The 18944-nt window shown below is 49.0% G+C and overlaps 8 protein-coding genes across 42 annotated transcripts; 3 read left to right on the top strand and 5 right to left on the bottom strand.

Annotated features, from left to right (window-relative positions):
- Positions 1 to 185: 185 nt before the first annotated feature.
- On the bottom strand, positions 186 to 1255 carry PPTG_13608 (hypothetical protein; the record flags this gene model as incomplete). Its single annotated transcript, XM_008909433.1, has 2 exons — positions 186 to 1019; positions 1154 to 1255. The coding sequence occupies 2 exons, from the start codon at positions 1253 to 1255 to the stop codon at positions 186 to 188; spliced, it is 936 nt and encodes a 311-aa protein (XP_008907681.1).
- A 646-nt stretch (positions 1256 to 1901) lies between these two features.
- On the top strand, positions 1902 to 3481 carry PPTG_13607 (hypothetical protein). The gene has a single exon (XM_008909432.1). It carries the CDS (start codon positions 1959 to 1961, stop codon positions 3249 to 3251), a length of 1293 nt encoding a protein of 430 aa, XP_008907680.1. The 5' UTR covers positions 1902 to 1958; the 3' UTR covers positions 3252 to 3481.
- Positions 3388 to 5829, bottom strand: PPTG_13606 (hypothetical protein; the record flags this gene model as incomplete). The annotated part of the gene is made up of 7 exons (XM_008909431.1): positions 3388 to 4008; positions 4078 to 4464; positions 4527 to 4919; positions 4978 to 5203; positions 5295 to 5476; positions 5539 to 5581; positions 5654 to 5829. The coding sequence occupies 7 exons, from the start codon at positions 5827 to 5829 to the stop codon at positions 3388 to 3390; spliced, it is 2028 nt and encodes a 675-aa protein (XP_008907679.1).
- A 102-nt stretch (positions 5830 to 5931) lies between these two features.
- On the bottom strand, positions 5932 to 7433 carry PPTG_13605 (hypothetical protein; the record flags this gene model as incomplete). The annotated part of the gene is made up of 5 exons (XM_008909430.1): positions 5932 to 6309; positions 6380 to 6734; positions 6812 to 7039; positions 7108 to 7177; positions 7259 to 7433. The coding sequence occupies 5 exons, from the start codon at positions 7431 to 7433 to the stop codon at positions 5932 to 5934; spliced, it is 1206 nt and encodes a 401-aa protein (XP_008907678.1).
- Positions 7243 to 11251, top strand: PPTG_13604 (hypothetical protein). Of its 4 annotated transcripts, none has more exons than XM_008909429.1 (11): positions 7243 to 8965; positions 9030 to 9120; positions 9188 to 9258; positions 9322 to 9864; positions 9924 to 10179; positions 10238 to 10349; positions 10411 to 10451; positions 10514 to 10560; positions 10629 to 10824; positions 10887 to 10959; positions 11023 to 11251. In XM_008909429.1, the coding sequence occupies exons 1-11, from the start codon at positions 7647 to 7649 to the stop codon at positions 11118 to 11120; spliced, it is 2847 nt and encodes a 948-aa protein (XP_008907677.1). In that variant the 5' UTR covers positions 7243 to 7646; the 3' UTR covers positions 11121 to 11251. The 4 variants fall into 4 exon arrangements, with proteins under 4 accessions (XP_008907677.1, XP_008907676.1, XP_008907675.1 ...); XM_008909428.1 differs by having other exon boundaries at positions 9030 to 9123; XM_008909427.1 differs by having other exon boundaries at positions 10887 to 11251.
- PPTG_13603 (hypothetical protein) lies at positions 10402 to 13463 on the bottom strand. Of its 7 annotated transcripts, XM_008909419.1 has the most exons (8): positions 13131 to 13463; positions 12463 to 13059; positions 12306 to 12392; positions 11905 to 12225; positions 11710 to 11843; positions 11542 to 11637; positions 11399 to 11480; positions 10402 to 11332 (listed from the first exon to the last, which is right to left on the bottom strand). In XM_008909419.1, exons 1-8 carry the CDS (start codon positions 13413 to 13415, stop codon positions 11177 to 11179), a joined length of 1758 nt encoding a protein of 585 aa, XP_008907667.1. In that variant the 5' UTR covers positions 13416 to 13463; the 3' UTR covers positions 10402 to 11176. The 7 variants fall into 7 exon arrangements, with proteins under 7 accessions (XP_008907667.1, XP_008907670.1, XP_008907671.1 ...); XM_008909422.1 differs by having other exon boundaries at positions 12463 to 13463; XM_008909423.1 differs by having other exon boundaries at positions 11542 to 11843.
- On the bottom strand, positions 13453 to 16076 carry PPTG_13602 (hypothetical protein). Of its 25 annotated transcripts, none has more exons than XM_008909397.1 (9): positions 15560 to 16076; positions 14878 to 15491; positions 14714 to 14809; positions 14475 to 14644; positions 14157 to 14408; positions 14037 to 14095; positions 13909 to 13968; positions 13738 to 13836; positions 13453 to 13675 (listed from the first exon to the last, which is right to left on the bottom strand). In XM_008909397.1, the coding sequence occupies exons 1-9, from the start codon at positions 16004 to 16006 to the stop codon at positions 13544 to 13546; spliced, it is 1929 nt and encodes a 642-aa protein (XP_008907645.1). In that variant the 5' UTR covers positions 16007 to 16076; the 3' UTR covers positions 13453 to 13543. The 25 variants fall into 25 exon arrangements, with proteins under 25 accessions (XP_008907645.1, XP_008907646.1, XP_008907663.1 ...); XM_008909398.1 differs by having other exon boundaries at positions 14157 to 14390; XM_008909415.1 differs by having other exon boundaries at positions 14878 to 16076.
- Positions 16077 to 16124: 48 nt separating this feature from the next.
- On the top strand, positions 16125 to 18914 carry PPTG_23251. 2 transcript variants are annotated; one of them, XM_008909392.1, is made up of 8 exons: positions 16125 to 16475; positions 16545 to 16710; positions 16771 to 17004; positions 17081 to 17166; positions 17241 to 17308; positions 17376 to 17674; positions 17772 to 18102; positions 18169 to 18914. In XM_008909392.1, the coding sequence occupies exons 1-8, from the start codon at positions 16139 to 16141 to the stop codon at positions 18310 to 18312; spliced, it is 1665 nt and encodes a 554-aa protein (XP_008907640.1). In that variant the 5' UTR covers positions 16125 to 16138; the 3' UTR covers positions 18313 to 18914. The 2 variants fall into 2 exon arrangements, with proteins under 2 accessions (XP_008907640.1, XP_008907641.1); XM_008909393.1 differs by having other exon boundaries at positions 16125 to 16710.
- The last annotated feature ends 30 nt before the right edge of the window (positions 18915 to 18944 follow it).

The following is an 18944-nucleotide window of genomic DNA, read 5'->3' as shown; positions in this document are numbered from 1 at the left end:
TTGACGAGGCACAAGCTGCCCTTGTATGTGTCCATCTTAAAGAACAACGTGATGTTCGGGTGCCGCAGCTGAGCACCGAGCACCGCCGCTCCACCAAGAGCGTCATGTAGAGCTTGACCCCCCCCCCATGCAGCTTGGAAGCGTAGACACTTCAGCGCGACAGTGATCCCCAGCCACTGTACCTTCTACACCATTGCACTGGAGCCTTCTCCGATCTTCACGGCGAGGCTCTGTGTTACCATTCCGGCGATGAAATCTCCAGCCAGCAGTCCGCCCCTGATCCCAAGCACGCTGCCGGAAGCGAGGCCAATATAAGCCGTGCTGCCGGGCATCGCGGCTCCATCTGTCAGCACTTCAGGCGATCCGTCGACAGATGACGACGTGGTGTCGTCGTCGACGACATTGATCTCCTGCGGGGGCTGCACCGTCGTCTCCGTCGTCGTACAGTAGCAATTGCAGCTCAGAATCGTGCCGTAGAGCAGCGCGCTGGCAATGAGCAGCAGGTAGTTCGTCGTCTCCGCCACGGCCCCCACGGTCCTGAGGACGAACACGAGCGTGAAGGGAAGCGTGAACACTGCCGCGCACACGTAGCAACCCGTGCACCTGCGGATGACGTTGCGGCCCTGCACGGACGCGTTGAGCATTGAACGCTTAATGCCGCGCAAGTTGACGAGGATGATGAGCGGCGGCGTGGCCTGCATCACCAGCACCAGCGCCGCCGTGACCTTGTATGCCGCGGACGCGTCGTCGCGCAGTGTGGGCAGCACGGCGTGCATGCAGCCGTAGACGAGCGAGGCTAACCCCGACAGCAGCAGACTGCGCCGCACATGCAGCGTCTCCAGATTGCCCAGCCGCATGAGCAGCGACAGGTTGGCGATCCAGTACCCGGACATGAAGAAGCAGAAGAGCGCGAGCAGCGTCAGCAGCAGGCCCGCGGGGTCGTAGCGGCTCTCGGAGGCGTCCTGCTCTTCCTGCCAGTAGCGCGTGAAGTACGAGGCGCGGCGGAGCTGCTTGAGTGCCTCGAGCAAGTCAAGTCAGCGAGCGCGATGCCGCTCAGACGCATGTCGGCCATGCGGCGCTTGACGCGGGAACGTGGCCGAGTGCAGCAGCAGATACAGCACGCTCACGGTGGCTGCGCCTAGCAAAACCTAACCGTCTTGATAACTGCAGACTCAAGCCGGTCGTCACCTCCAGTGCGCGCTACTTCGTCGGAAACTCCGCTCGATACATCGACGGAGACATCGGTTAGGCGCATACGGCGTTCTGAAGCACACCTGGGAAAGAGGCTTCTAATCGAGCATCCATAGTAATCCATCTGGAGAGACTACACTAATTCATATTCAATTATTGGGTTTTCTGAGTAAAATAAAAATAAAAATGTACTTTATTTTTATTTTATTTTATTTTTTTGAATAAAAATCCTTCGATATTTTTACTGCCAACACTGCATAGAGCGGAGATAATAAGTATATTATAGTTTTCCTGCTTGTTGGGGGCATTTCGCTTTAAACGGACGCCGGTATTAAGGAAATAAGCTTCTGCCTCATCTCATGTATTACTTTTTCGCATAGCCAACAAGCACCTAGCTAGACTCCTCTAGTAGACTTAAAAAAAAACCTTTTTAAAAACAGTTTTTAGAAAGCACATTTTTAATGTTGCTTTTTTATCATTTTTTTTTATTTTAACGCAAAAATATCCAGAGCTTCCCGGGCAACGCACGGCATTAGTCTCCAGTAGTAAATTTTGTGCACTGTTCCAAACTAAAGATAATACTTGGATCCATTTTTGTGGTACATTCATGGATTGAAATACCCTTAGATAGGAATAAATTGTGGCCCCATGCGCTATGAGTCATTGCCTATGACTGCCGAGGGAATCGTCTGTATATTGTTCCAGTTGCAGAAACGGACTCCATCTCCAGCAAATACGCGAGAGGAAAGCTTGGCGTAGTCGCTGCGATGGCAACCTCGTCAAACCAGGAATGTCATATCTGCCTTGAAGAGCTACGCAGTGACCTCGTGGCTGCGCCGTGCGGCCATGTCTTCCACCACGCCTGCATCATTCAGGCGCTACAGGTCAACAAGCAATGTCCCATATGCCGCCGCAGCACATACGACGCTGATCTCATCGCGCTCTACTTCGACGTACCGAGCACTGGCGATGCCCAGGATGGAAATATAGAGCCGATCAAGCATGCCGAGGCCTCTGGAGACAGCGTGGCGCTCAGTTCGCGCGTCAATACGCTCATGGAGCGCATCCAGTGGCAAAATAAACAGCAGGAGCGCCTCGTGGATGAGCTGCGGCGTCTGCGCAGTCAGAGTGAGCAACTACTAGCCGACAAGCGTTCGCTAGCTCAGCGGGTCGGTTCATTGGAAAACACGAAGAATGAACTATTGACCAAAGTGTCGAGGTACCAGATGGAACTCTCGCGTCAAACTGAGGCTGCGCGCAGATCGAGTGTGAATCAAAGTATTATCAATTACTTAGAGACATGCGACGCTTCGGCACTGGAGGAGGAGGTCCAGAACCCGCGAGAACTCATTATGGCGTTAAAAAAGGCATGCAAGTTCCGCCATGACCAATACGAGAAGGTGGTGAAGGAAAAGATGCGTCTTAAGGAGATGCTGAGGAATACACAGCCGCAACTTGCACAGCAACAGGCAGTTGGCAATGCTAGAGTGGTGAAGAACAAGGCTCGCAGTGCAGATTCAGTGGCGTTTGAGAGCAAACGCGCGTATCCGACTTTTGGAACGGGACTTCAGTCATCAGTGGAAAACAAGAAGCCTAAGATTGACTCGTCGTCCGTGACATCAAATGCGATGTCGTTCTTTGATCAGGGAAACGACGATGCTCTAGGATTTACGCAACGGTCACAATCGGCGGGATTCCGCGCGAACGCTTACTCGGACGTATCAATCCGTCCGACACCGAGTTCACGACAAAGATTTGGACGCAGCAACTTTAACCCGAACCAGTACGGAGCGTTCAATGTGACACCGTCAAGTCAGCCTCCTGTAGAGATGGCTGGATTCCAGGCGGAGGTGTGCCGCCGTGGCTACGATGAAACTGGTAAGTTGACCAACTTTTTCCTCCCAAAGGAAAGTGACTCGCGGTCTGTATCTCGGAAGAAACCAATTCCGAGCATGCAGAATCTGCTGAACTCACAACCAAGAACTTCGGGTCAGCAGCAGCGCGTTGCGAACAACGACCGACAGGAGTACGCTCTAACAAACTGGCTGCGCAATAATTAAGGGTCCCTCTCTGGACTCTTGACGTGTGCAATCACATATTGTGTAAGATTATTTGCACGGGTAGGTGCAGGCATGGCTGCCGTTTAAACTTAAACAGAGGGTTATTTCGCTTAATAAGCACAATACGTTCTTCTAGCTATTCCTGCGAGCCATGGAGCTGGGAACGCAGCCGTGTCAGTGTTTCCTGCAGCATAAGGTGGTGTTCCTCTACGACCTGGATGACTTGAGGATCTTCACTGGGGAAGCTTTTTTCGGATATAAGGCGACGCCCAATTTCGTCGATGGACATAAATGCAGTATCCACACTATGCCCCGCTTCTCCAGTAAGCACTGAATCGATTTCACCTTGCACAGCGTTTTCATCACTTGTGCTTGATTGTAAGATTGTCACTGTTTTTGATCGTCGTCTTCCAAGAACCGGTGTATCTGAATGCTGCACCAGTGGTGGCAACGGTGAAAGTTGTTTGCAGACACAGTAGAGCAGAGTAGCCAAGCTGGCTAAATTTGCTGCTGTCTGCTTCCCGATGATCTTGGATCCGATTCCAACATTCCACGGTTGCAAGATGACGTGTGGAATCAGAATCCGAATAAAGAGAAAATTGACCAGCACGACGTTGAATCGAGAAAACTGGTGGCCACATCTCCAGTCCAAATCAACGTTCTGGTCGACAACAGTAGATACCGCAAAGTCCATTCTCTCAGTAGCACCTAGAGCATCAAACTCGAGACTTTCTCGCTCCTCGTTAAAGAGTTGGTACTGTTGAATGAAAAAGCGGTCAGTTAACTACATAGTCATTATTAAATTAGCAGTCGGTGTGCAACGTACACTGGGTGGGAAATAAACTCCATCGCTAGATATCCTTTTCCAGAAGTCCAAGATGCCAGAGGGCACCTCCCTCTTATCAATCGCCTTGCTTAGAGCTTGCAAAATCCCTCTCATTCGCACTTTTAACTTTAGCAGCTTTGCCGGATCCACGGAATTTTTACTTGACTGTCCATTGCTGGCAAGTGATTGTGCTGATGGGGGCGGGCGGCGAGAAAGGATATCACCAAACTTCCTAGCAAAGCCTCGAAACCCAGTAAGACCACCCCTCGTACTGATATCCACGTCTAAACTTGCATCCTGAAGTAGGGACAGTAAGGGTGTTCTCACCACCTTTCCTAACCACATACGAGTGGCATCAAAGTAAACCCGCAACATGGACTCAAAACCCTATACAAATGTGGTTAGTTGGCTGAAAAATGTGTCGAAAAGTAAGTACAACAACGACGTACTAGCATCGTGCTTTTCTTTTCTGCAAGTTTCTTGGTCATCAATATGTCCTTGAGATAAACCACGAACAAGACACCGAGTACAGCCGAGCGGAAGATCTGAAGAGGTTTCATTGCCTCCGCTTCAGACTCGAATGGAGAGATAACATCGCCGGCTTCAAGCCGCCACCGCGGTTTTCTCAACGCGCCTCCGCCTACATTTTTCAGGGAGGCGCTAAGGAGTGCCTCGAGCTTCTTGTGGCTCTCAAGACGATTGCGTGCTTTCTGATCTTTTGGTAAAGTAGATTTGGTGTTCGCGGATGCGCCAATTTCATGGTCATGGTTAACGCCGGTCACATCATCACTTTCAGGATTGTCGATAAGAAAATCTGCGTCGTTCTCAAGTTTGTCGAGTGCCTAAACAAACACTATAGGCTATAAACGACGTAGGTCCTTTAGCTGTAAATCTACGTACAATTTCATCTTCATCCGTCCACTCGAACTCAGGAAGCCATGACACTACTGATGGGGTCTGGAACGTCGGTGCACGGTTCTTAATCGGTATTTCTGATTGTGATTCCTGTTGCATGGTCTTCTCATGTTCAGGATCTCGTCTACTTGTAGAATCCGTTTTGCTGGAAGGATGTGGCGGTGGAGATAACGTTGAAATGCTCGGTACGCCAGAAGCGTGTGCCTTATCCCTTCAACACACAGAAGTTAGTCCCTCAAATCCAGGCTTCTACTGTATAGGCAGAAGAGTACATCGAGCTAGTTAAATGAAAGAATACCTACTGCCGCCGGGGAATCAGTAACGCCATGATCTGCTCATTTTGCTGCGCTAACTTTGCAATCAGAGTTTCACTTGACCCAGCTAGTCGTTCATCTAACTGTGCGAAAGGCAACGGTGCATCCTTAGCAGTAGAATCTGTCCAATCGTTGATCCTACCAACGCGCTCTGCATTAAACGTCTTGAGCTGCATTCAAGCAAATGTGAGGTGTTTTATAAAAGCAACACTTTTTTTTACTCTGATCGCACCTCATAATGGTGAATCTGCTGCTCTAGCCGCTGTACTTGAGATCTGCACAACACACCTACATTAAACTCGTGCCTTCGATACCGTACCGAACACTTATACAAACTTGGTCGATACCTCAATTCATTATGGCGCTCTCTACTGGCCATAACAAACTGCTGTTGGCGCATTCGCAACAGCTCATTCTTCAGAGCCTCTTGACGAAGTGAAAGTGCTGCACGGTGTGCTTCCGCTTCTTTGAGTTCACAGAAAGAGTACTGATCACTCCATCGCCACGGCCCCGTTTGCTGCATGCCCACACGTGATATCGGAAATTTGACAGTCTTTTTTTGGCTTGTCTAGATGTAGAACACAAAACGGAAAATCATGTATTCCTCGCTGCAAGTACTTGCTGATCAGCTCTGTGCAGTCACTTCGCCCTGTTCTTCTGCAGGATCAGTCACAACCTGTTCTTCCTCAGTATTTGAAGCAGCTTCGTCATCGCCAGCACTAACACCAGCGGGGTCAGCTTTCCGAGCTTTTTTTTCCTCTTTCCTCTTTTTATCCTTTGCTTCCTGTTCGGCAATTTCCTTCTTTGCTGCGTCTTCTCGTCCTAGAAAATCGTTTGTCAGAGATCGCTGAAGGTTCTCAATCTCATTGAAGAGCTCAAGCGATTTCTCAAGTATCTGCGTTGCAGATTCTATCGTGTTCTTTGATGTTTCCAGAGTCATGTTGGTAAAAAGCGTATTCGCTGCACGGGTTCCCTCTACCAAACTGGACTGGACACCCCGGATCTGAAAACACACGAACAGTTAGAGACATGAATTGTATCAGCATTTTGGGTTCGACCAAAGATTATCGTACCTGGTCCGATAAATCCCGCACTCGCTTTGAGATATCTCCGTAACGACATTTCATTTTGCCGCAGATAACTGGCAAAGACGCCTCCGCGTCGCTGATGTCTACCACTCCGGGAGTGTGGATGCCTTGTCCTGCAAGACGGTCTCCTTCTGGGACATAGGTAAGTAGTGATGCCTTGAACGTGCACATACCGGTTTTCTTCAGTCCGTACAGTTTCGTGTCCGACTCCGGGTTACTCGAAGGAATCAACTCCACAACCATAGAGTAATGATCATTATCCATACAATCGTCGCCGTCGTCGTAGACCATGTACTTGTAGTTCAGTGTGATAGGATCGATCTGCCAGCCGCGGAAAATGCTGCAAGTGGCAAAAGCGTCACACAAAACACGTGAGCACTTTCTAGGGAAACCAAGAAAGCAAGTCACGCCTATTACCCAAGAATAGTGGGGATTTCCGGCTTCTCCTTCTCTTCGGACACCGGATCTACCAACTTTTCAGTAGCAGCATCGTCATCTTCAGCCGTGTTGGGAACTTCCGTCCTGTCGTCCGTCACCAGTGAATCATCCGGCACACCGTCCGTCACTTCTATCTCCACTTCCACCTTCTTCTCAATCTTGGCTTCAATTGTCACGTTCGCAAGAAGACATAGATCCAGAATATAGCTGCAATGGCGGTGGTTAGCCATAATCAAATGAAGGATAAGATGTTGAAATGCGCGATGAACACTCACGCTTTTCCCTTTTGCATCTCCCTCTCCTCATGAATGCACGGTAGTGCCTCCAGGTTGTCAACAAATGGCCCTGCAGCGCATAATAACAGCAGCTTAGAAATCGCTATTGAATGTTTCTCATTAAATAATCGTTCGCGCTATCGTGACATGCCTTGGAATGCTGGGAACGGATCGCGCGACGGGACCGGGAGCAGTACCGGAGGCGCCTCCTCTTCCGGCCGTGGACGAGCGATGATCTTGATGTCAACCTTGGGTGCAGCATTACACAGCTCGGTACTCAGCGCCAAGGCGGCCACTGCCCCAGCGAACACACTCCTGCCCCGCATACTTGCTCTGCTTGCGTGGCACAATTACAATAAATGCATTCTCAAAGTTTTTCTGCGATAATTTATATTACTGTTCTAGGATTGACTCAACCTCGAGATCTTATACCAGATGAAAGGAATTTCAAAGTTGAAGTAAGAGTGATGGTCAAGCTGCCGTAGAGCGCCCAGAGCTCAGTGCGGAATTCGCCGAGTGGAAAGCAATCGGCCAACAAGATGCTGGAGGAAGATGCGTCGACAATTTCGAAGTACGTGGAGGCCGCGACGGAGCTTCTCGCTCGTGCAACTGAAGCTTCGGCGGAAGATATTGCGGGTTTAAACCGAGTCCTAGAGGGACTTCAACGCATTGTGGCAGGTTTTGGCAAGCAACGGGTACTGGAGCTGTCTGGAACGCAGCTGATGAACGTGGGAGTGGAGCTATACAACGCACCACGAGCTGCTATGAGAGTATTGGCTCAAATTGAGGACAACCACACTGACGAGCAACGGACGAGTTTCTCAAGGTACTCTCTGGCACTCACACGGTTTGTGGCCGCGAAAGTTATGGAACTGTCGCTGATTTGCTCTAAAGACGACGGAGCTCAGGAGAAAAGTGGGAAGAAGAGTATGCAATTCATGGACGAGTGCGTCGGCGTGTTACGCTCGTTTGGTCGTGTCGGGATGCTAATGTTGGAAAGCGCATCAATCGACTGCGCAAAGTGTGAGGAATACCTGTCATTGGCAAAAGAATCGTTTTCTTCGTCGATGCAGCTCTGGTCTCGCGTTGGGCTCTCTCATCTGACCAAGTTCAAGCACGGATTGGAGCTAGAAGACATTGTGGATGACTTATGGGATTTCTGCGTGGACCGCGTGCGAGTGCTCCAGTTGCTTGCACAACGGTCAGACACTTCACCAGAAGATTCGCGAGATATTATGTCGTCACTTCATGAGTTAAAGATGCTGACTCCGTACAAGACATCGTATGCAAGCAGCTTGCTTGATATTATGTTGAGAGTGAGCGATGACTACAAACATGCAACCCTCCAAGATCTGCAGGTGCCATTTGCCGAAGAAGCGCTGCGTATCGGTGAATCTCTTGAAAATGCTGCAGACGAAAACTTTCCAGAGCTGATAACCTCGTTTAAGCAGCACTTACTGATGAACTTGCTACAGTCACTGTGCGCATCTGGAGATATTGAAAGAGCAGAAGCGTGCTACCAGCTTATTCCAGACAACCGAGACCGCAAGGTGTTGCTACTGATGAACAAGCTCTACGTAGAGAACAAACAGTTCGAGAAAGCGCATCGACTGCTTCAACTGTTGTTTCAGCAGGATTGCTTTGAGGATTCCCTTGCAGGAGCTCGCACCTTTGCTCGAGGATTCTCCTTCTCTGATAAAGGCTTGGATATTTATCGAGAGCTTGCCAGCAATTATGGGGAAGCCGACTTCGCCATTAACGTGGATATCGCATGCAATCTTGCTTTTGTCGAGGGGAAACGCTATGAGGCCATCGACGAGCTGAAACGTATTGGATGTGCGTTACTGGAAGAACAGCGGTACAAAACTCATGGATTCTTCAAAGGTTATCGGCACTCTCATTCTACAGTGCACTTGTTACAGGAACGGCCAAGCAATCGACAAGAAACATATCCTAAAAGTTCGACAGACCATTTTTGATGCTCTTCAGGAAGCATTGAATTCAAATCAGCACGTGGTAGTCTTCTATGTTAAAATCGTGTAGAGGGCTATATTCACTCGTTGTTTAATATGTGTTGTAGGATTGCTTGAAATGGGCTGATGCAGCGTTGGCTACTGTTTCAACATCACAAGATAAGGCGATGTACATGAGGTACTTGTGTATTTAACCGTGCCTTTAGCAATGAGTCGTTGTTGATCTCAGCGAAATCTGTAGGATTATCTCTCGCTCATGCATTCAATTGGGCCGTGATTCTGAAGCTTTCGAATGGGCTGAAGAGGCTTTTGCCACAGAGCCTTCCAAGCAATCCCTCCTTGCTGTGCTTCAAGCGGCAATCGAAGCAAACCCGGAAGTATCGAAAGAAAAACTAACTCGCACTATTGACCAGCTAAAAGCCAGAGATGACTTTGAGATTGATGACTTGCTAGCCATGGGAAAACTAGCAAGTGATCTTGGCCCATCTCGGCAAGAGATTGTGATGCTCATTCTAGATGAGCTGTGTCATACACTCATGGAAACCGACAGCTTCCCGGCAAAACTACCTGTCGGTGTAGTTCTTCAAAATGCAGCTCAACTCGCATTCACCAAATTCACTCATCGGCAACAAAACGGGTTGAATGACAATGCAGAAGGCTCATACAGCGAGAAATTCTTGACATACGCCAACACCCTACTGTTGAAGTCATCAATATCCGACACAATCGATCGCAAGGAGAGTTTTGAACCTTCGTCAATCTTCGAGTGGTTCTTTCGGATGAGGTAAGAGATCCTAGCAGCTCCGCTTATTTTTGTCGAGTCTGATAAATACTTGTCAACAGCTTTGACATCGCCAAAAGTACTGAGGACTCGAGGTACTTTATCGTGGCCGCCAACATCGCAGAGCGAAGCGACGAGCTATTCGAGCTAAAGTCGCCCCTCATGCAGCAAAGCCAGCAGTGCTTGCTTGCTGCAGTGAGTTCTGATATGAAGAAAATCGACACATTGGACAAGAGCCGATTACTGGGACTTCTCGAGGTGATCAACCGGATCGGGTGCATTCAAAGCGGAGATACATCTGAAGTCGGGTGCTATTTGGTACGATACACCTGATAGTGTCAACAACGAGAATTTTTGACAGATTTTTTGTTGTTAGGCAAGGGCAGACATTGCGGTGAAATTGAGGCTTTTCAACGCAAATACCGAAGCGATTTTTGAACTTTGCAAAACCACACAACAGAGTGTCCCTCAGCTCATGGAGATTGGAGGTGCGTGAGTTGTAAAGTATTGCATTCTTTCATATCACTCATAGTTCGCGCTGTCGAGTAGAGTTGGTGCTGTATGCGACTAAGTTCAATGAAGCGTCAGAGGTAAGTAAAACTTGTTCAGGTCAACATGACAAACGTCACCCTCATACCTTTTACTTGGACAGGTTCTAGACAGCTATCGGTTCCTAGCAGGACAAGTTTTTAGCTACGGGTATGACCTACATGTATGTGTGTTTCGTAGATGTGATGATGAGAATAAGTGTATCCAAATATTTGCAGGCTTCAACTGCTGATCCAAGCGAGGACACCCGACTCAAACACGCTGTGCTATTTGCTGCGACGGCTTATTACACTGGCGGAATCGAAGACAAAAGCACACGAGTGGTTCGAGCATGTACTTCAGTTGCTCGATAATTTGGACGTAGCGTTTCCTGAGCTCGAAATGGAGTGGTTTGTCGCGAAAGCGTGGAACATCGTACGTACTACAAATTACTTTAGTAGTAGCTTCAATTGTTTTGCTAAACAGCGTGCATTAAGGGCGTGCTCTATCACCGCGGGAACGACAATGAAGAAGCTCTCAAGTTTATGAAAATTGCTCAAATGATACTGCGTAGGTGGCACTCACGATTCCTCGTTTACTCAAGACGACTTACCCATGCGTATTGCTCAATAGAACGCAGTGAGCCACTTGTGGAAAGATTGGGCAATGAGCTCAACCAGCAATACCAGGAGCTTTTAAGGAAGAGCACAAAGTCGGCCTTAATCGAATAATGATTGGACGGTGGCTAAGCACGGCGCCAAGCAACGTTCAGCATGATATACATCATTTATGCTTCGTACACGTCTGGACGATGACCGTGACTGGAGATACCACCCATGTGAATCTTCACAGCTTCCATGTAGGTCTGCAGCGTTGGCAATTCTGTCGTCTCTTCCTTCTTCAGGACTTTCGAGGCCCACTTGCGCTCTGCATATTCACAAATCTATTCGAGCATCCAGAACGGCAAATAAGTGACCACGCACGTTACAGTATCATCAACCTAGCCTACCTCTTTAATATCTCGACACGAAAGTTGAGATGACACAGCGGCCAACTGCGAAAGTTCTTCTTCTGAGAGCTGCCTAGCATAGCTAGAAAGAACACGGCTTCAGTGCTCAAGTTTTTACCTAAAATGAACAATGCAAGACATACCGGCCAAACACTGCACGACGAGTCTTCTCATCAGGGAGGTTGTAGCGAATGGAAAGATCAAAACGACTGATCAGCGCAGCATCCAGGTCTTGTTTCCTGTAACATCATCAATACTCCCACAGATTAATAATTTCCCAGTGACATCGTGTGCGAAAGCAAATAACGTACCGGTTGGTGGCGCACACGACGGTCGTCTTCTTGGCAGATGCAAAGCCTTCCACCTTTTGGAGAAGAACGGACAAAATACGGCGCGAGGCTTCATGCATTGTACCGCCAGAACGATCTCCAGCAAGTGCATCAATCTGACATAAACGCAACGTCAGAAACCAATAAATAACCATCCAAGCATTTGCGGTAACATACTTCGTCGATGAAAATGATGGCGCCATCCAGCTTTTCACAGGCATCAAAGATTGCCGACATTTTCTTCTCACTGTCACCATACCACTTGGATACAACGCTCTCGATAGGGATATGGATCATGGGGATTCCTGCTTGCTGTGCAATGATTCGTGCGCTTAGAGTCTTGCCGGTACCTGGAGGACCTTCGAAAAGCACGGCACGGGGACGATTGCTCTCATAACGGCATCGGGTTTTACGAGCAATACGCTCGTACAGCTCTGGATTCTGAAGCGCTAGCACTACAGTGTCTTCAATTTCCAGCTTTACTTTCTCGTACCCAGCCTACATTAGAGCCAACACAACCATAATGCGGTGTAACAACACGATATTCCCTCTCTAGACGGCCAACATTTACCACGTACCAAGCTATCCCAAGTTAAACTGTTTTCGTTCTGCGTTGGCTCAAACACATCAATTCCAAGACCTTGTAGCTGCTGGATCGCCTCTTCCTGCAACCATTATGTAGAATTGAGATAACAGCACCGGTACAAGCACAACAACAGTCCATCAATGACTAACCTTGCTATCAGGTGGGGCGACAGTGGCAGCAGTCGCGTTTCTACCGCGTCCAAAAAGTGCGTTTCTACGGCGTTGTTCCATTTCATGACGGAAGAACGCCTCCACGTTTGCAAACGAATAAATCTCCTTGTAGGCACCGACAACGGCGTCGATCTCGCCTTGCGTGAGGTACTCATCCTTGTAGAAAACAAACTTTGAAGTCGCTTGCAACGATGATGTATCGCGCAAAAACTGGAACGATCCAGAGCCATTACCGTACAAGTAAGTCACAGCAGGTTGGTGATAAGATTCCACAACCGACTTCTTCGTTGAGCTTTCCGGGGCCGGCATCACCTCGACTGCCTGGCGAGAACCCGGTATTGATGCGTTCTGTAACTGTAGCAAGAACCGACCGAGGATCGCTTCACGGTCAACGAAGGTCGGGCACGCAAACTCAATCCGGATCGTCGACACGCCATTGGGAGCGTGGATTCTGGAAATCCCGATCTTCTTGATGGGGAAAGCCTTAGGAATACGAGTCTCGGAACTCTTGAGTGTCGTGCGGAATTCTGACACTTGTTGGCGAATGGTGTCCACCGCTTCAGCGTACTCAAAGCGCTGCAAACACAGCATAAAAGATCAATTCAGCAATGTGTCACTGCACCAAATTCTCGACAAAAGCGCATAACCTTTCCCTGCTTTTTGTCCGGAATTGCCTCTGATTCCGCTGCGTCCACAGTGAGCCCCGTCGCTCCAGCAAGTGCTGTGACCCCGACAATAGCTGCGAATCTATGAGACGTAGAGTTGCTGGAGTCTGGAACGACCGTCAACGACCGCAGAGCTTGTCTGGTCTGCGTCTGCGCTGCGGTCCGATATGGAGCGGCTTCTACTGCCACTTGGTAGTGCGCGGGCTGTCCCTTGGTGGCTGCTACGACACGTGAGAAGAGTTTGGTTGCCAGCCCGCGTTGCCTCATCTTCACAGTTCCGTTGATCACTTGGAATTCTCGAATGACGTCCAACTTGATAAAGCGAACTTAAGCGAATTTATGAACAATTTGAAGTGCAAAAGCTCTATTTTGCAATTTGCGTTTTTGGAATACACCTAGTGACCGCCACGCACAATTTTCTTCGGAGGCGACTCGGTTGCCTTCTCCTCTTCACCTTCGCAGTGCTGACGGAAGGCAGCAAGTTGCCGTCGAAGAGTGCTGATCGTCTGTGCTTTCTGGGCTAGAATCTGTCGCAGTCAAATACTGTTTAGACTTGAACATAGCATTCGGATCCTGCAAAGTTACCTACCTCTTCCAGACGCGAAACATACTGCTCAATGCTTGCCGAATCATCGTTTTGAATCGCTGCTAGCATAGCGCCTTCCTCTGTTAGCAGCTCTGCATTTTCCTATCGCCAAACAAAAGCCAAATTCTAGTTAACAAAGGCAACGCGAATTTTTAAATATAGCAACTAACAAACCTGAATCGCGCCCATGTGCGTATTAAGCAAACTCTCTTGCTCTTCGTACAGTGTTTGGACCTGTCACCGAAACAAAGTATCATTAGGTTTGCTTTGGCGTATCAAGATGCCATTAAGCTGATCATCACCACTCCTTGCCACGCTTCTTCTGGAAAGTTTTCCTCAATCTGATCGCCATTCTTTTTATCTGAGCAGCAGTACAGCACATCAGTAAGACTCAGCATTACCATCTCTGGTTATCAACGTACTGGAATGACGTCGTTGATTAATGCGGAGAATGCTCAAATCTTCGCTCAAACCAGGACCACCGCGGGAATGGTGCGACGAACCCGTCTGTACATCGTTTCTGTTACCGGCGTCGCACTTGTACTTAGCTCCATTGCCTTCATGCGTATCGTCATCCTCATCATATCCATCTCCATGTGGATACTCATCTTCATCGTCATATTCTTCTTCTTCGGCATCGTCACCCGAATCCTGTGCTTCACCGCCGTCAAAATCTATGTCAGTAGTAGATGTGAGACCGAAATCAGCGCTTTTCAGCGTTACAACATCTTCAGACCCACCTTCTTCAAATTGAACATCATCGACATCCACCGGTTCAGAGTCGGCATTCCTCTCGTCGAAGGCATCCGCCGAAACGTGCTTCTCCTTAACCCGATCAGCATATCGAAGCGTATTAAGCGTGTGGTCCGAGGACGAAGCACATGGCGAGACTGCTGCAATCATCACGGTTCTTTTGGTAACACCAGCACTCATATCGTTAAATGAGCTCTCGATGGCACCAATAACAGCGGCCACGTACCTCGCTTTAGCATTAACAAACGAATCTTTTAGCACTTGGGTGAGCTTGCTTGCTCGAAACGGGATGTGAGTGCCTCGACCGCCACTGTCCAGTGCTCTGAAAGAGAACGACATTCTATTAGATACACCCATCATTTCAATTGTACTGCATTGCATCAGTCCTACCGGAAGCACTCCTTCAGCGCCAACAAACTTCGGTTGATTTCCGCGGATTCCATACGTCGCTGTCGATTGTGATTCTTCGTGTCTTCACCACGTTCACTACCAGCAAGGTCGATCAAAGACAGCTTGCCATATATCTTTCCAGTTCCTTTCTCACGAAGATTAATTTGGCAAATGCAATGCGAGCGAGACGACACATCGTTCACCTCTGTAGCGTGCGTCGTGCGAAGACTGTTTCCTTTGCTGATCACTTGTAGTAGCTCCTCCGTATTCTGTGGTTTTACCTCCTGCAAATCAACAATCTGCACTTCTCCGGCGCCATCTTCCCGAATCGTCAGTACCTGTCGGTGTAGCAAGTCCTGGCAACGTCCACCGTAGATCTCAAAGAAACTCACGCAGATATCCAACGGATAGCCACGTCTCGCGAACTCGTCAACCTGGGCGAACACATCGGCTGCAATCTGACTCTGGATACCTTGCATCGTGTGTGTCTTGCCACTACCTGTCTGTCCATACGCAAAGACAGTAGCGTGACCTCCATCATGGAATATAAACCTGACTAGCGGCTGAGCAGTGTACATGTACACACTCTCGTTGGTGGCGTTCTCATCAAAAGTCTACAGCAAAAGAAGTATAAGTTTCTACAGCGCTGCCTCACTTGCAGCTTTCAAACACTATCCCGTACATGATCAAAGTTGAAGGCATTACTGTCTAGGTACTTGGTGATACCATCCACTTTCAGCTTGCAGTCGTGTACGATAGCCATGGGGTTGAGGCACGTTACAGCATCATAGTCGTGTTTCTTGACCTCTTTAGCGTTTACAGGTCGCTTGCGAACACAGATGGTGATCTTGGTATCACCAGCCTCGGCATGCGGCCGACTCTTGTCCTTGTTCTGCTCCCGGAAGGCCTTGATCATGCGCTGGAAGTCCACGTCGCCTGGGTGACCCATTTTCTCGTTCAGCTGACTCTCCCGCTCTCGCTCGCGCTTGGCCGCTGCCATGGCTCGACGACGATCCTCGCGGTTCTTCTCGATCTCCGCAATGGCCTGCATAGTCGGCTTGGCGCGCGGCACCGACGAGGGTGCCCCACGTCCGCCCGCTGCCTTCGCATTATTCGCTCGCCACGCCATCGGGACGTCGGTTGGGTAGATGTGAGATAAATTATCAGATGCTCCACTTCAATTTCACTAGAAATACGTAAGACCAAATCTGAGTATTTCTGATTCTAATGAGCAATTTTTTTTCATTCATCAAGTGCAAGAATGGCGAGACATGCAACTGAGTCGGCGGAGATTGAAGCAGCCGTCGACGCTGTGCAGAGCGGCTCAATGTCGTTGCGGGAGGCGGCACGCAAGTTCGATGTGCCGCGCACCACTCTGCAACGCCGGGTGCAGCGGAGGGTGTCGGAAGCGTCGGGTTCAGTGGTCGAGACCTCCGATCAAGTCCAACAAGAAGCTCCTGTGGTTGCTGTCGCTGATACCAACAATCAGAGCGATACAAGCAACGAGGATGCTGCGGAGGCCAATGGGATTGATAACCAGATAGTTGCTATTACAGGCCGCAAGCGATCGGCGAGTCATTTGGATACGCCCAGTAAAGGTGGACGATGTTTTGGCTGAATATGACGAGGCTGAGAGTGGGAATTTGACTCTTTTCGGGAGATTTTAGGACCGAGAAAAGTGATTAATTGCAAGATTCGAATGCTGTGTACGGCGGCTGGGAGTGCGTTGGACGAGCTGAGCAATAAGATGATTAGGGAGGGCAAGTGCATTTACAAGTTGGGTTTGGGCCAGTCGCCATTCCCAATCCCACAGTGTATTGTCGATGAATTGCGGTACGTGGAGGGATCAAAGATTGTTGATACAAATTAAAGCTGATAGGATATATAATGCAGAGCCAATTCGCACCGAAGAGATTATCTACCGGTTGCAGGGTTACCGGAGCTTTGTGACGATATTGCAGCTTGGGGAACGAGTCGGTTGCATATCAAATACACTCGAGATGACGTGTTGGTGGGGCCTGGCACCAAAGAGCTTCTGTTTGTGCTGCAGACAGTTTACTATGGAGACCTACTGCTGCCCAACCCAAGCTGCACGAGTTACGCGCCTCAAGCTGCTATTGCTGGAAGGTAAGTTCTGTATATTCACGTGTTGTTGTGGATTACTTCGAAGTATGATCTTTTTTGTTTTTGTTGCATGAAAAAGGAATATGATGTGGCTGCCAACACATGCTGAAGATCACTTCGTGCTTCGTCCAGAAGTACTGGAAGCTCATTGTGCAAAAGACGCAGGTAGTAATGAAACCGCTTTATGTATGAACAAAACGTTTTGACATCTAACCATTTCCTTGCGGTTCTTTCATCAGATGCTCCTCGGATTCTCATTCTAAACAGTCCGTCCAATCCAACTGGCTGCGCTTATCAAGCCGATGAGGTTGTGAATTTTTTTTCGTTCTATCAAAAGTGAAACCAGCAAACTAATGTCATCACCATTTTTCCAGCTGGAGGCACTCGCAAAAGTTGCAAGGAAATACCGGATCCTCGTGGTTTCGGACGAAATTTACTCCGAGCTGCATCATTCCGGCACACACCTGTCACTATCCAAATACTACCCTGAAGGAACCATCGTTTCAGGAGGATTGAGCAAATGGTGCGGCGCCGGTGGGTGGCGTATGGGTTTCTGGTTGTTCCCTCCCAGCATGGACTGGTTACGCAGTAGCATGCTTGTCATGGCGTCCGAAACATACACTTCGGTAGCGTCGCCTATCCAGCACGCCGCTCGACGAGCGTTCGTTCCCAAGTACGTAGCACGGTCCTCCATACTTGCGAGTAGGCAACCGCTAGATATTAACGATCTAACGGCTCACCTTCCTGTGATTATTTTGTGCTCTCTGCAGTTGCATCGAGCTCGCGTCGTACAAGCGCAAGTGCCAGAAGACGCTGCAGCTTATCGGTCGCTGGTTCGCCTACCAATTGCAGAAAATGGATGTCGAAGTTCAAGTCCCCGAGGCCGGTTTCTATCTGTTCCCGTGCTTTCGACGACACCGCAAGGCGCTCGCATTGAAAGGCATTTCGACTGACGAGCAGCTATGCGCACAGCTGTTGCAGGATACGGGAGTGGCAATCTTGCCAGGCTCAGCCTTCGGTCGTGCACCAGACGAACTCTTTGCTCGACTGGCATTCGTGGACTTCAAGGGCGACCTCGCACTTTATCTCATCGAGAGTATGGTAAGTAGTAGTTGTCCAGTATGCCACCGAAATGCTGATCTCACTCTATCTTCTGTTGTTGCGCAGCAAGACGACCCGTCTCTGGAGGCTATTGAAGGCTTCATTCAGTCAGTCTGCCCGAATCTTGATATCGCCATGCGCAAACTGGCGGCGTGGATGGCTCTTGCTCGACCGTCTGCTGCTCCTGCAACGGCAGGCGTCGGCTACTAGATTGCTTTGATTAAGATAAACCGGTACCGGTAACCGTAAGCGCTCGGTCGCCTCGGCGTTGCCATCGCATGAACGGAAAATAAATTTTTCAATGAGCAGGTTGCGCAAGGATATGATCCGAGTCCAACTTGGACTAACGTCACTCTGTGAAACTGTAGCGAGTCTGTGTGACGCACTGCCGTTTCTTGTCGAACGAGATCTTATTCACCTGGATATGGAAGCAATACCGTGAATGGGATGCAACTTGAACGGCAACAATCAACATCCCAGATAAACAAGACTACGTTCTCGACGCAAATGAGTTGGTGCCAGTGACGCCACGTTGAGCTTTCGTAGTTGAGGCCAGGGCAGACAACTTCTATGAACCGATCTATGTAAGAACGGTTCGATCAATTAGAGGCGAGAACGCAGCAAGCCTCCTTTCGTCCAAGTAAGGAAACCTTTCCATCAATAATAACCAGCTTTCACATGCGTAGCCATCGGCAGCGATCGATGGGAAGGTTGACCTTTATTGGTGTCGCTTTAAGTTTGACCATTCTAGTACATTTGAAGTCGTTCTTTTTCTTGCTAGTCAGCATTTTTTGAAACGCTCCATAATAACGTCAAGTCAAAAATGGATCAATCCTGTATTT

Source organism: Phytophthora parasitica (genome assembly GCF_000247585.1).
Source record: "Phytophthora parasitica INRA-310 unplaced genomic scaffold supercont2.33, whole genome shotgun sequence".
In the NCBI taxonomy this organism is placed as follows: Eukaryota; Oomycota; class Peronosporomycetes; order Peronosporales; family Peronosporaceae; genus Phytophthora; species Phytophthora nicotianae.
The sequence above is the reverse complement of the archived record's forward strand: the minus strand, read 5'-3'. Positions and strand labels throughout refer to the sequence as shown.

Excerpts from the sequence above, each read along its gene's own strand:
- PPTG_13607 (XM_008909432.1), top strand. The coding sequence starts at position 1,959 with ATGGCAACCTCGTCAAACCAGGAATGTCATATCTGCCTTGAAGAGCTA.
- PPTG_13604 (XM_008909426.1), top strand. The coding sequence starts at position 7,647 with ATGCTGGAGGAAGATGCGTCGACAATTTCGAAGTACGTGGAGGCCGCG. Across the intron at positions 9,124-9,187 it reads TGAATTCAAATCAGCACGTG|GATTGCTTGAAATGGGCTGA; the intron begins GTAGTCTTCTAT and ends TATGTGTTGTAG. Across the intron at positions 10,825-10,886 it reads TCGCGAAAGCGTGGAACATC|GGCGTGCTCTATCACCGCGG; the intron begins GTACGTACTACA and ends GCGTGCATTAAG.
- PPTG_13603 (XM_008909419.1), bottom strand. The coding sequence starts at position 13,415 with ATGAGGCAACGCGGGCTGGCAACCAAACTCTTCTCACGTGTCGTAGCA. Across the intron at positions 12,226-12,305 it reads GTTTAACTTGGGATAGCTTG|GCTGGGTACGAGAAAGTAAA; the intron begins GTACGTGGTAAA and ends GCTCTAATGTAG. Across the intron at positions 11,844-11,904 it reads CCATCATTTTCATCGACGAA|ATTGATGCACTTGCTGGAGA; the intron begins GTATGTTACCGC and ends CGTTTATGTCAG.
- PPTG_13602 (XM_008909394.1), bottom strand. The coding sequence starts at position 16,006 with ATGGCGTGGCGAGCGAATAATGCGAAGGCAGCGGGCGGACGTGGGGCA. Across the intron at positions 14,810-14,877 it reads GCGCTGAAGGAGTGCTTCCG|AGCACTGGACAGTGGCGGTC; the intron begins GTAGGACTGATG and ends GTTCTCTTTCAG. Across the intron at positions 13,837-13,908 it reads CGCACATGGGCGCGATTCAG|GAAAATGCAGAGCTGCTAAC; the intron begins GTTTGTTAGTTG and ends GTTTGGCGATAG.
- PPTG_23251 (XM_008909392.1), top strand. The coding sequence starts at position 16,139 with ATGGCGAGACATGCAACTGAGTCGGCGGAGATTGAAGCAGCCGTCGAC. Across the intron at positions 16,476-16,544 it reads TTTGGATACGCCCAGTAAAG|GACCGAGAAAAGTGATTAAT; the intron begins GTGGACGATGTT and ends GGGAGATTTTAG. Across the intron at positions 16,711-16,770 it reads TGTATTGTCGATGAATTGCG|AGCCAATTCGCACCGAAGAG; the intron begins GTACGTGGAGGG and ends TATATAATGCAG.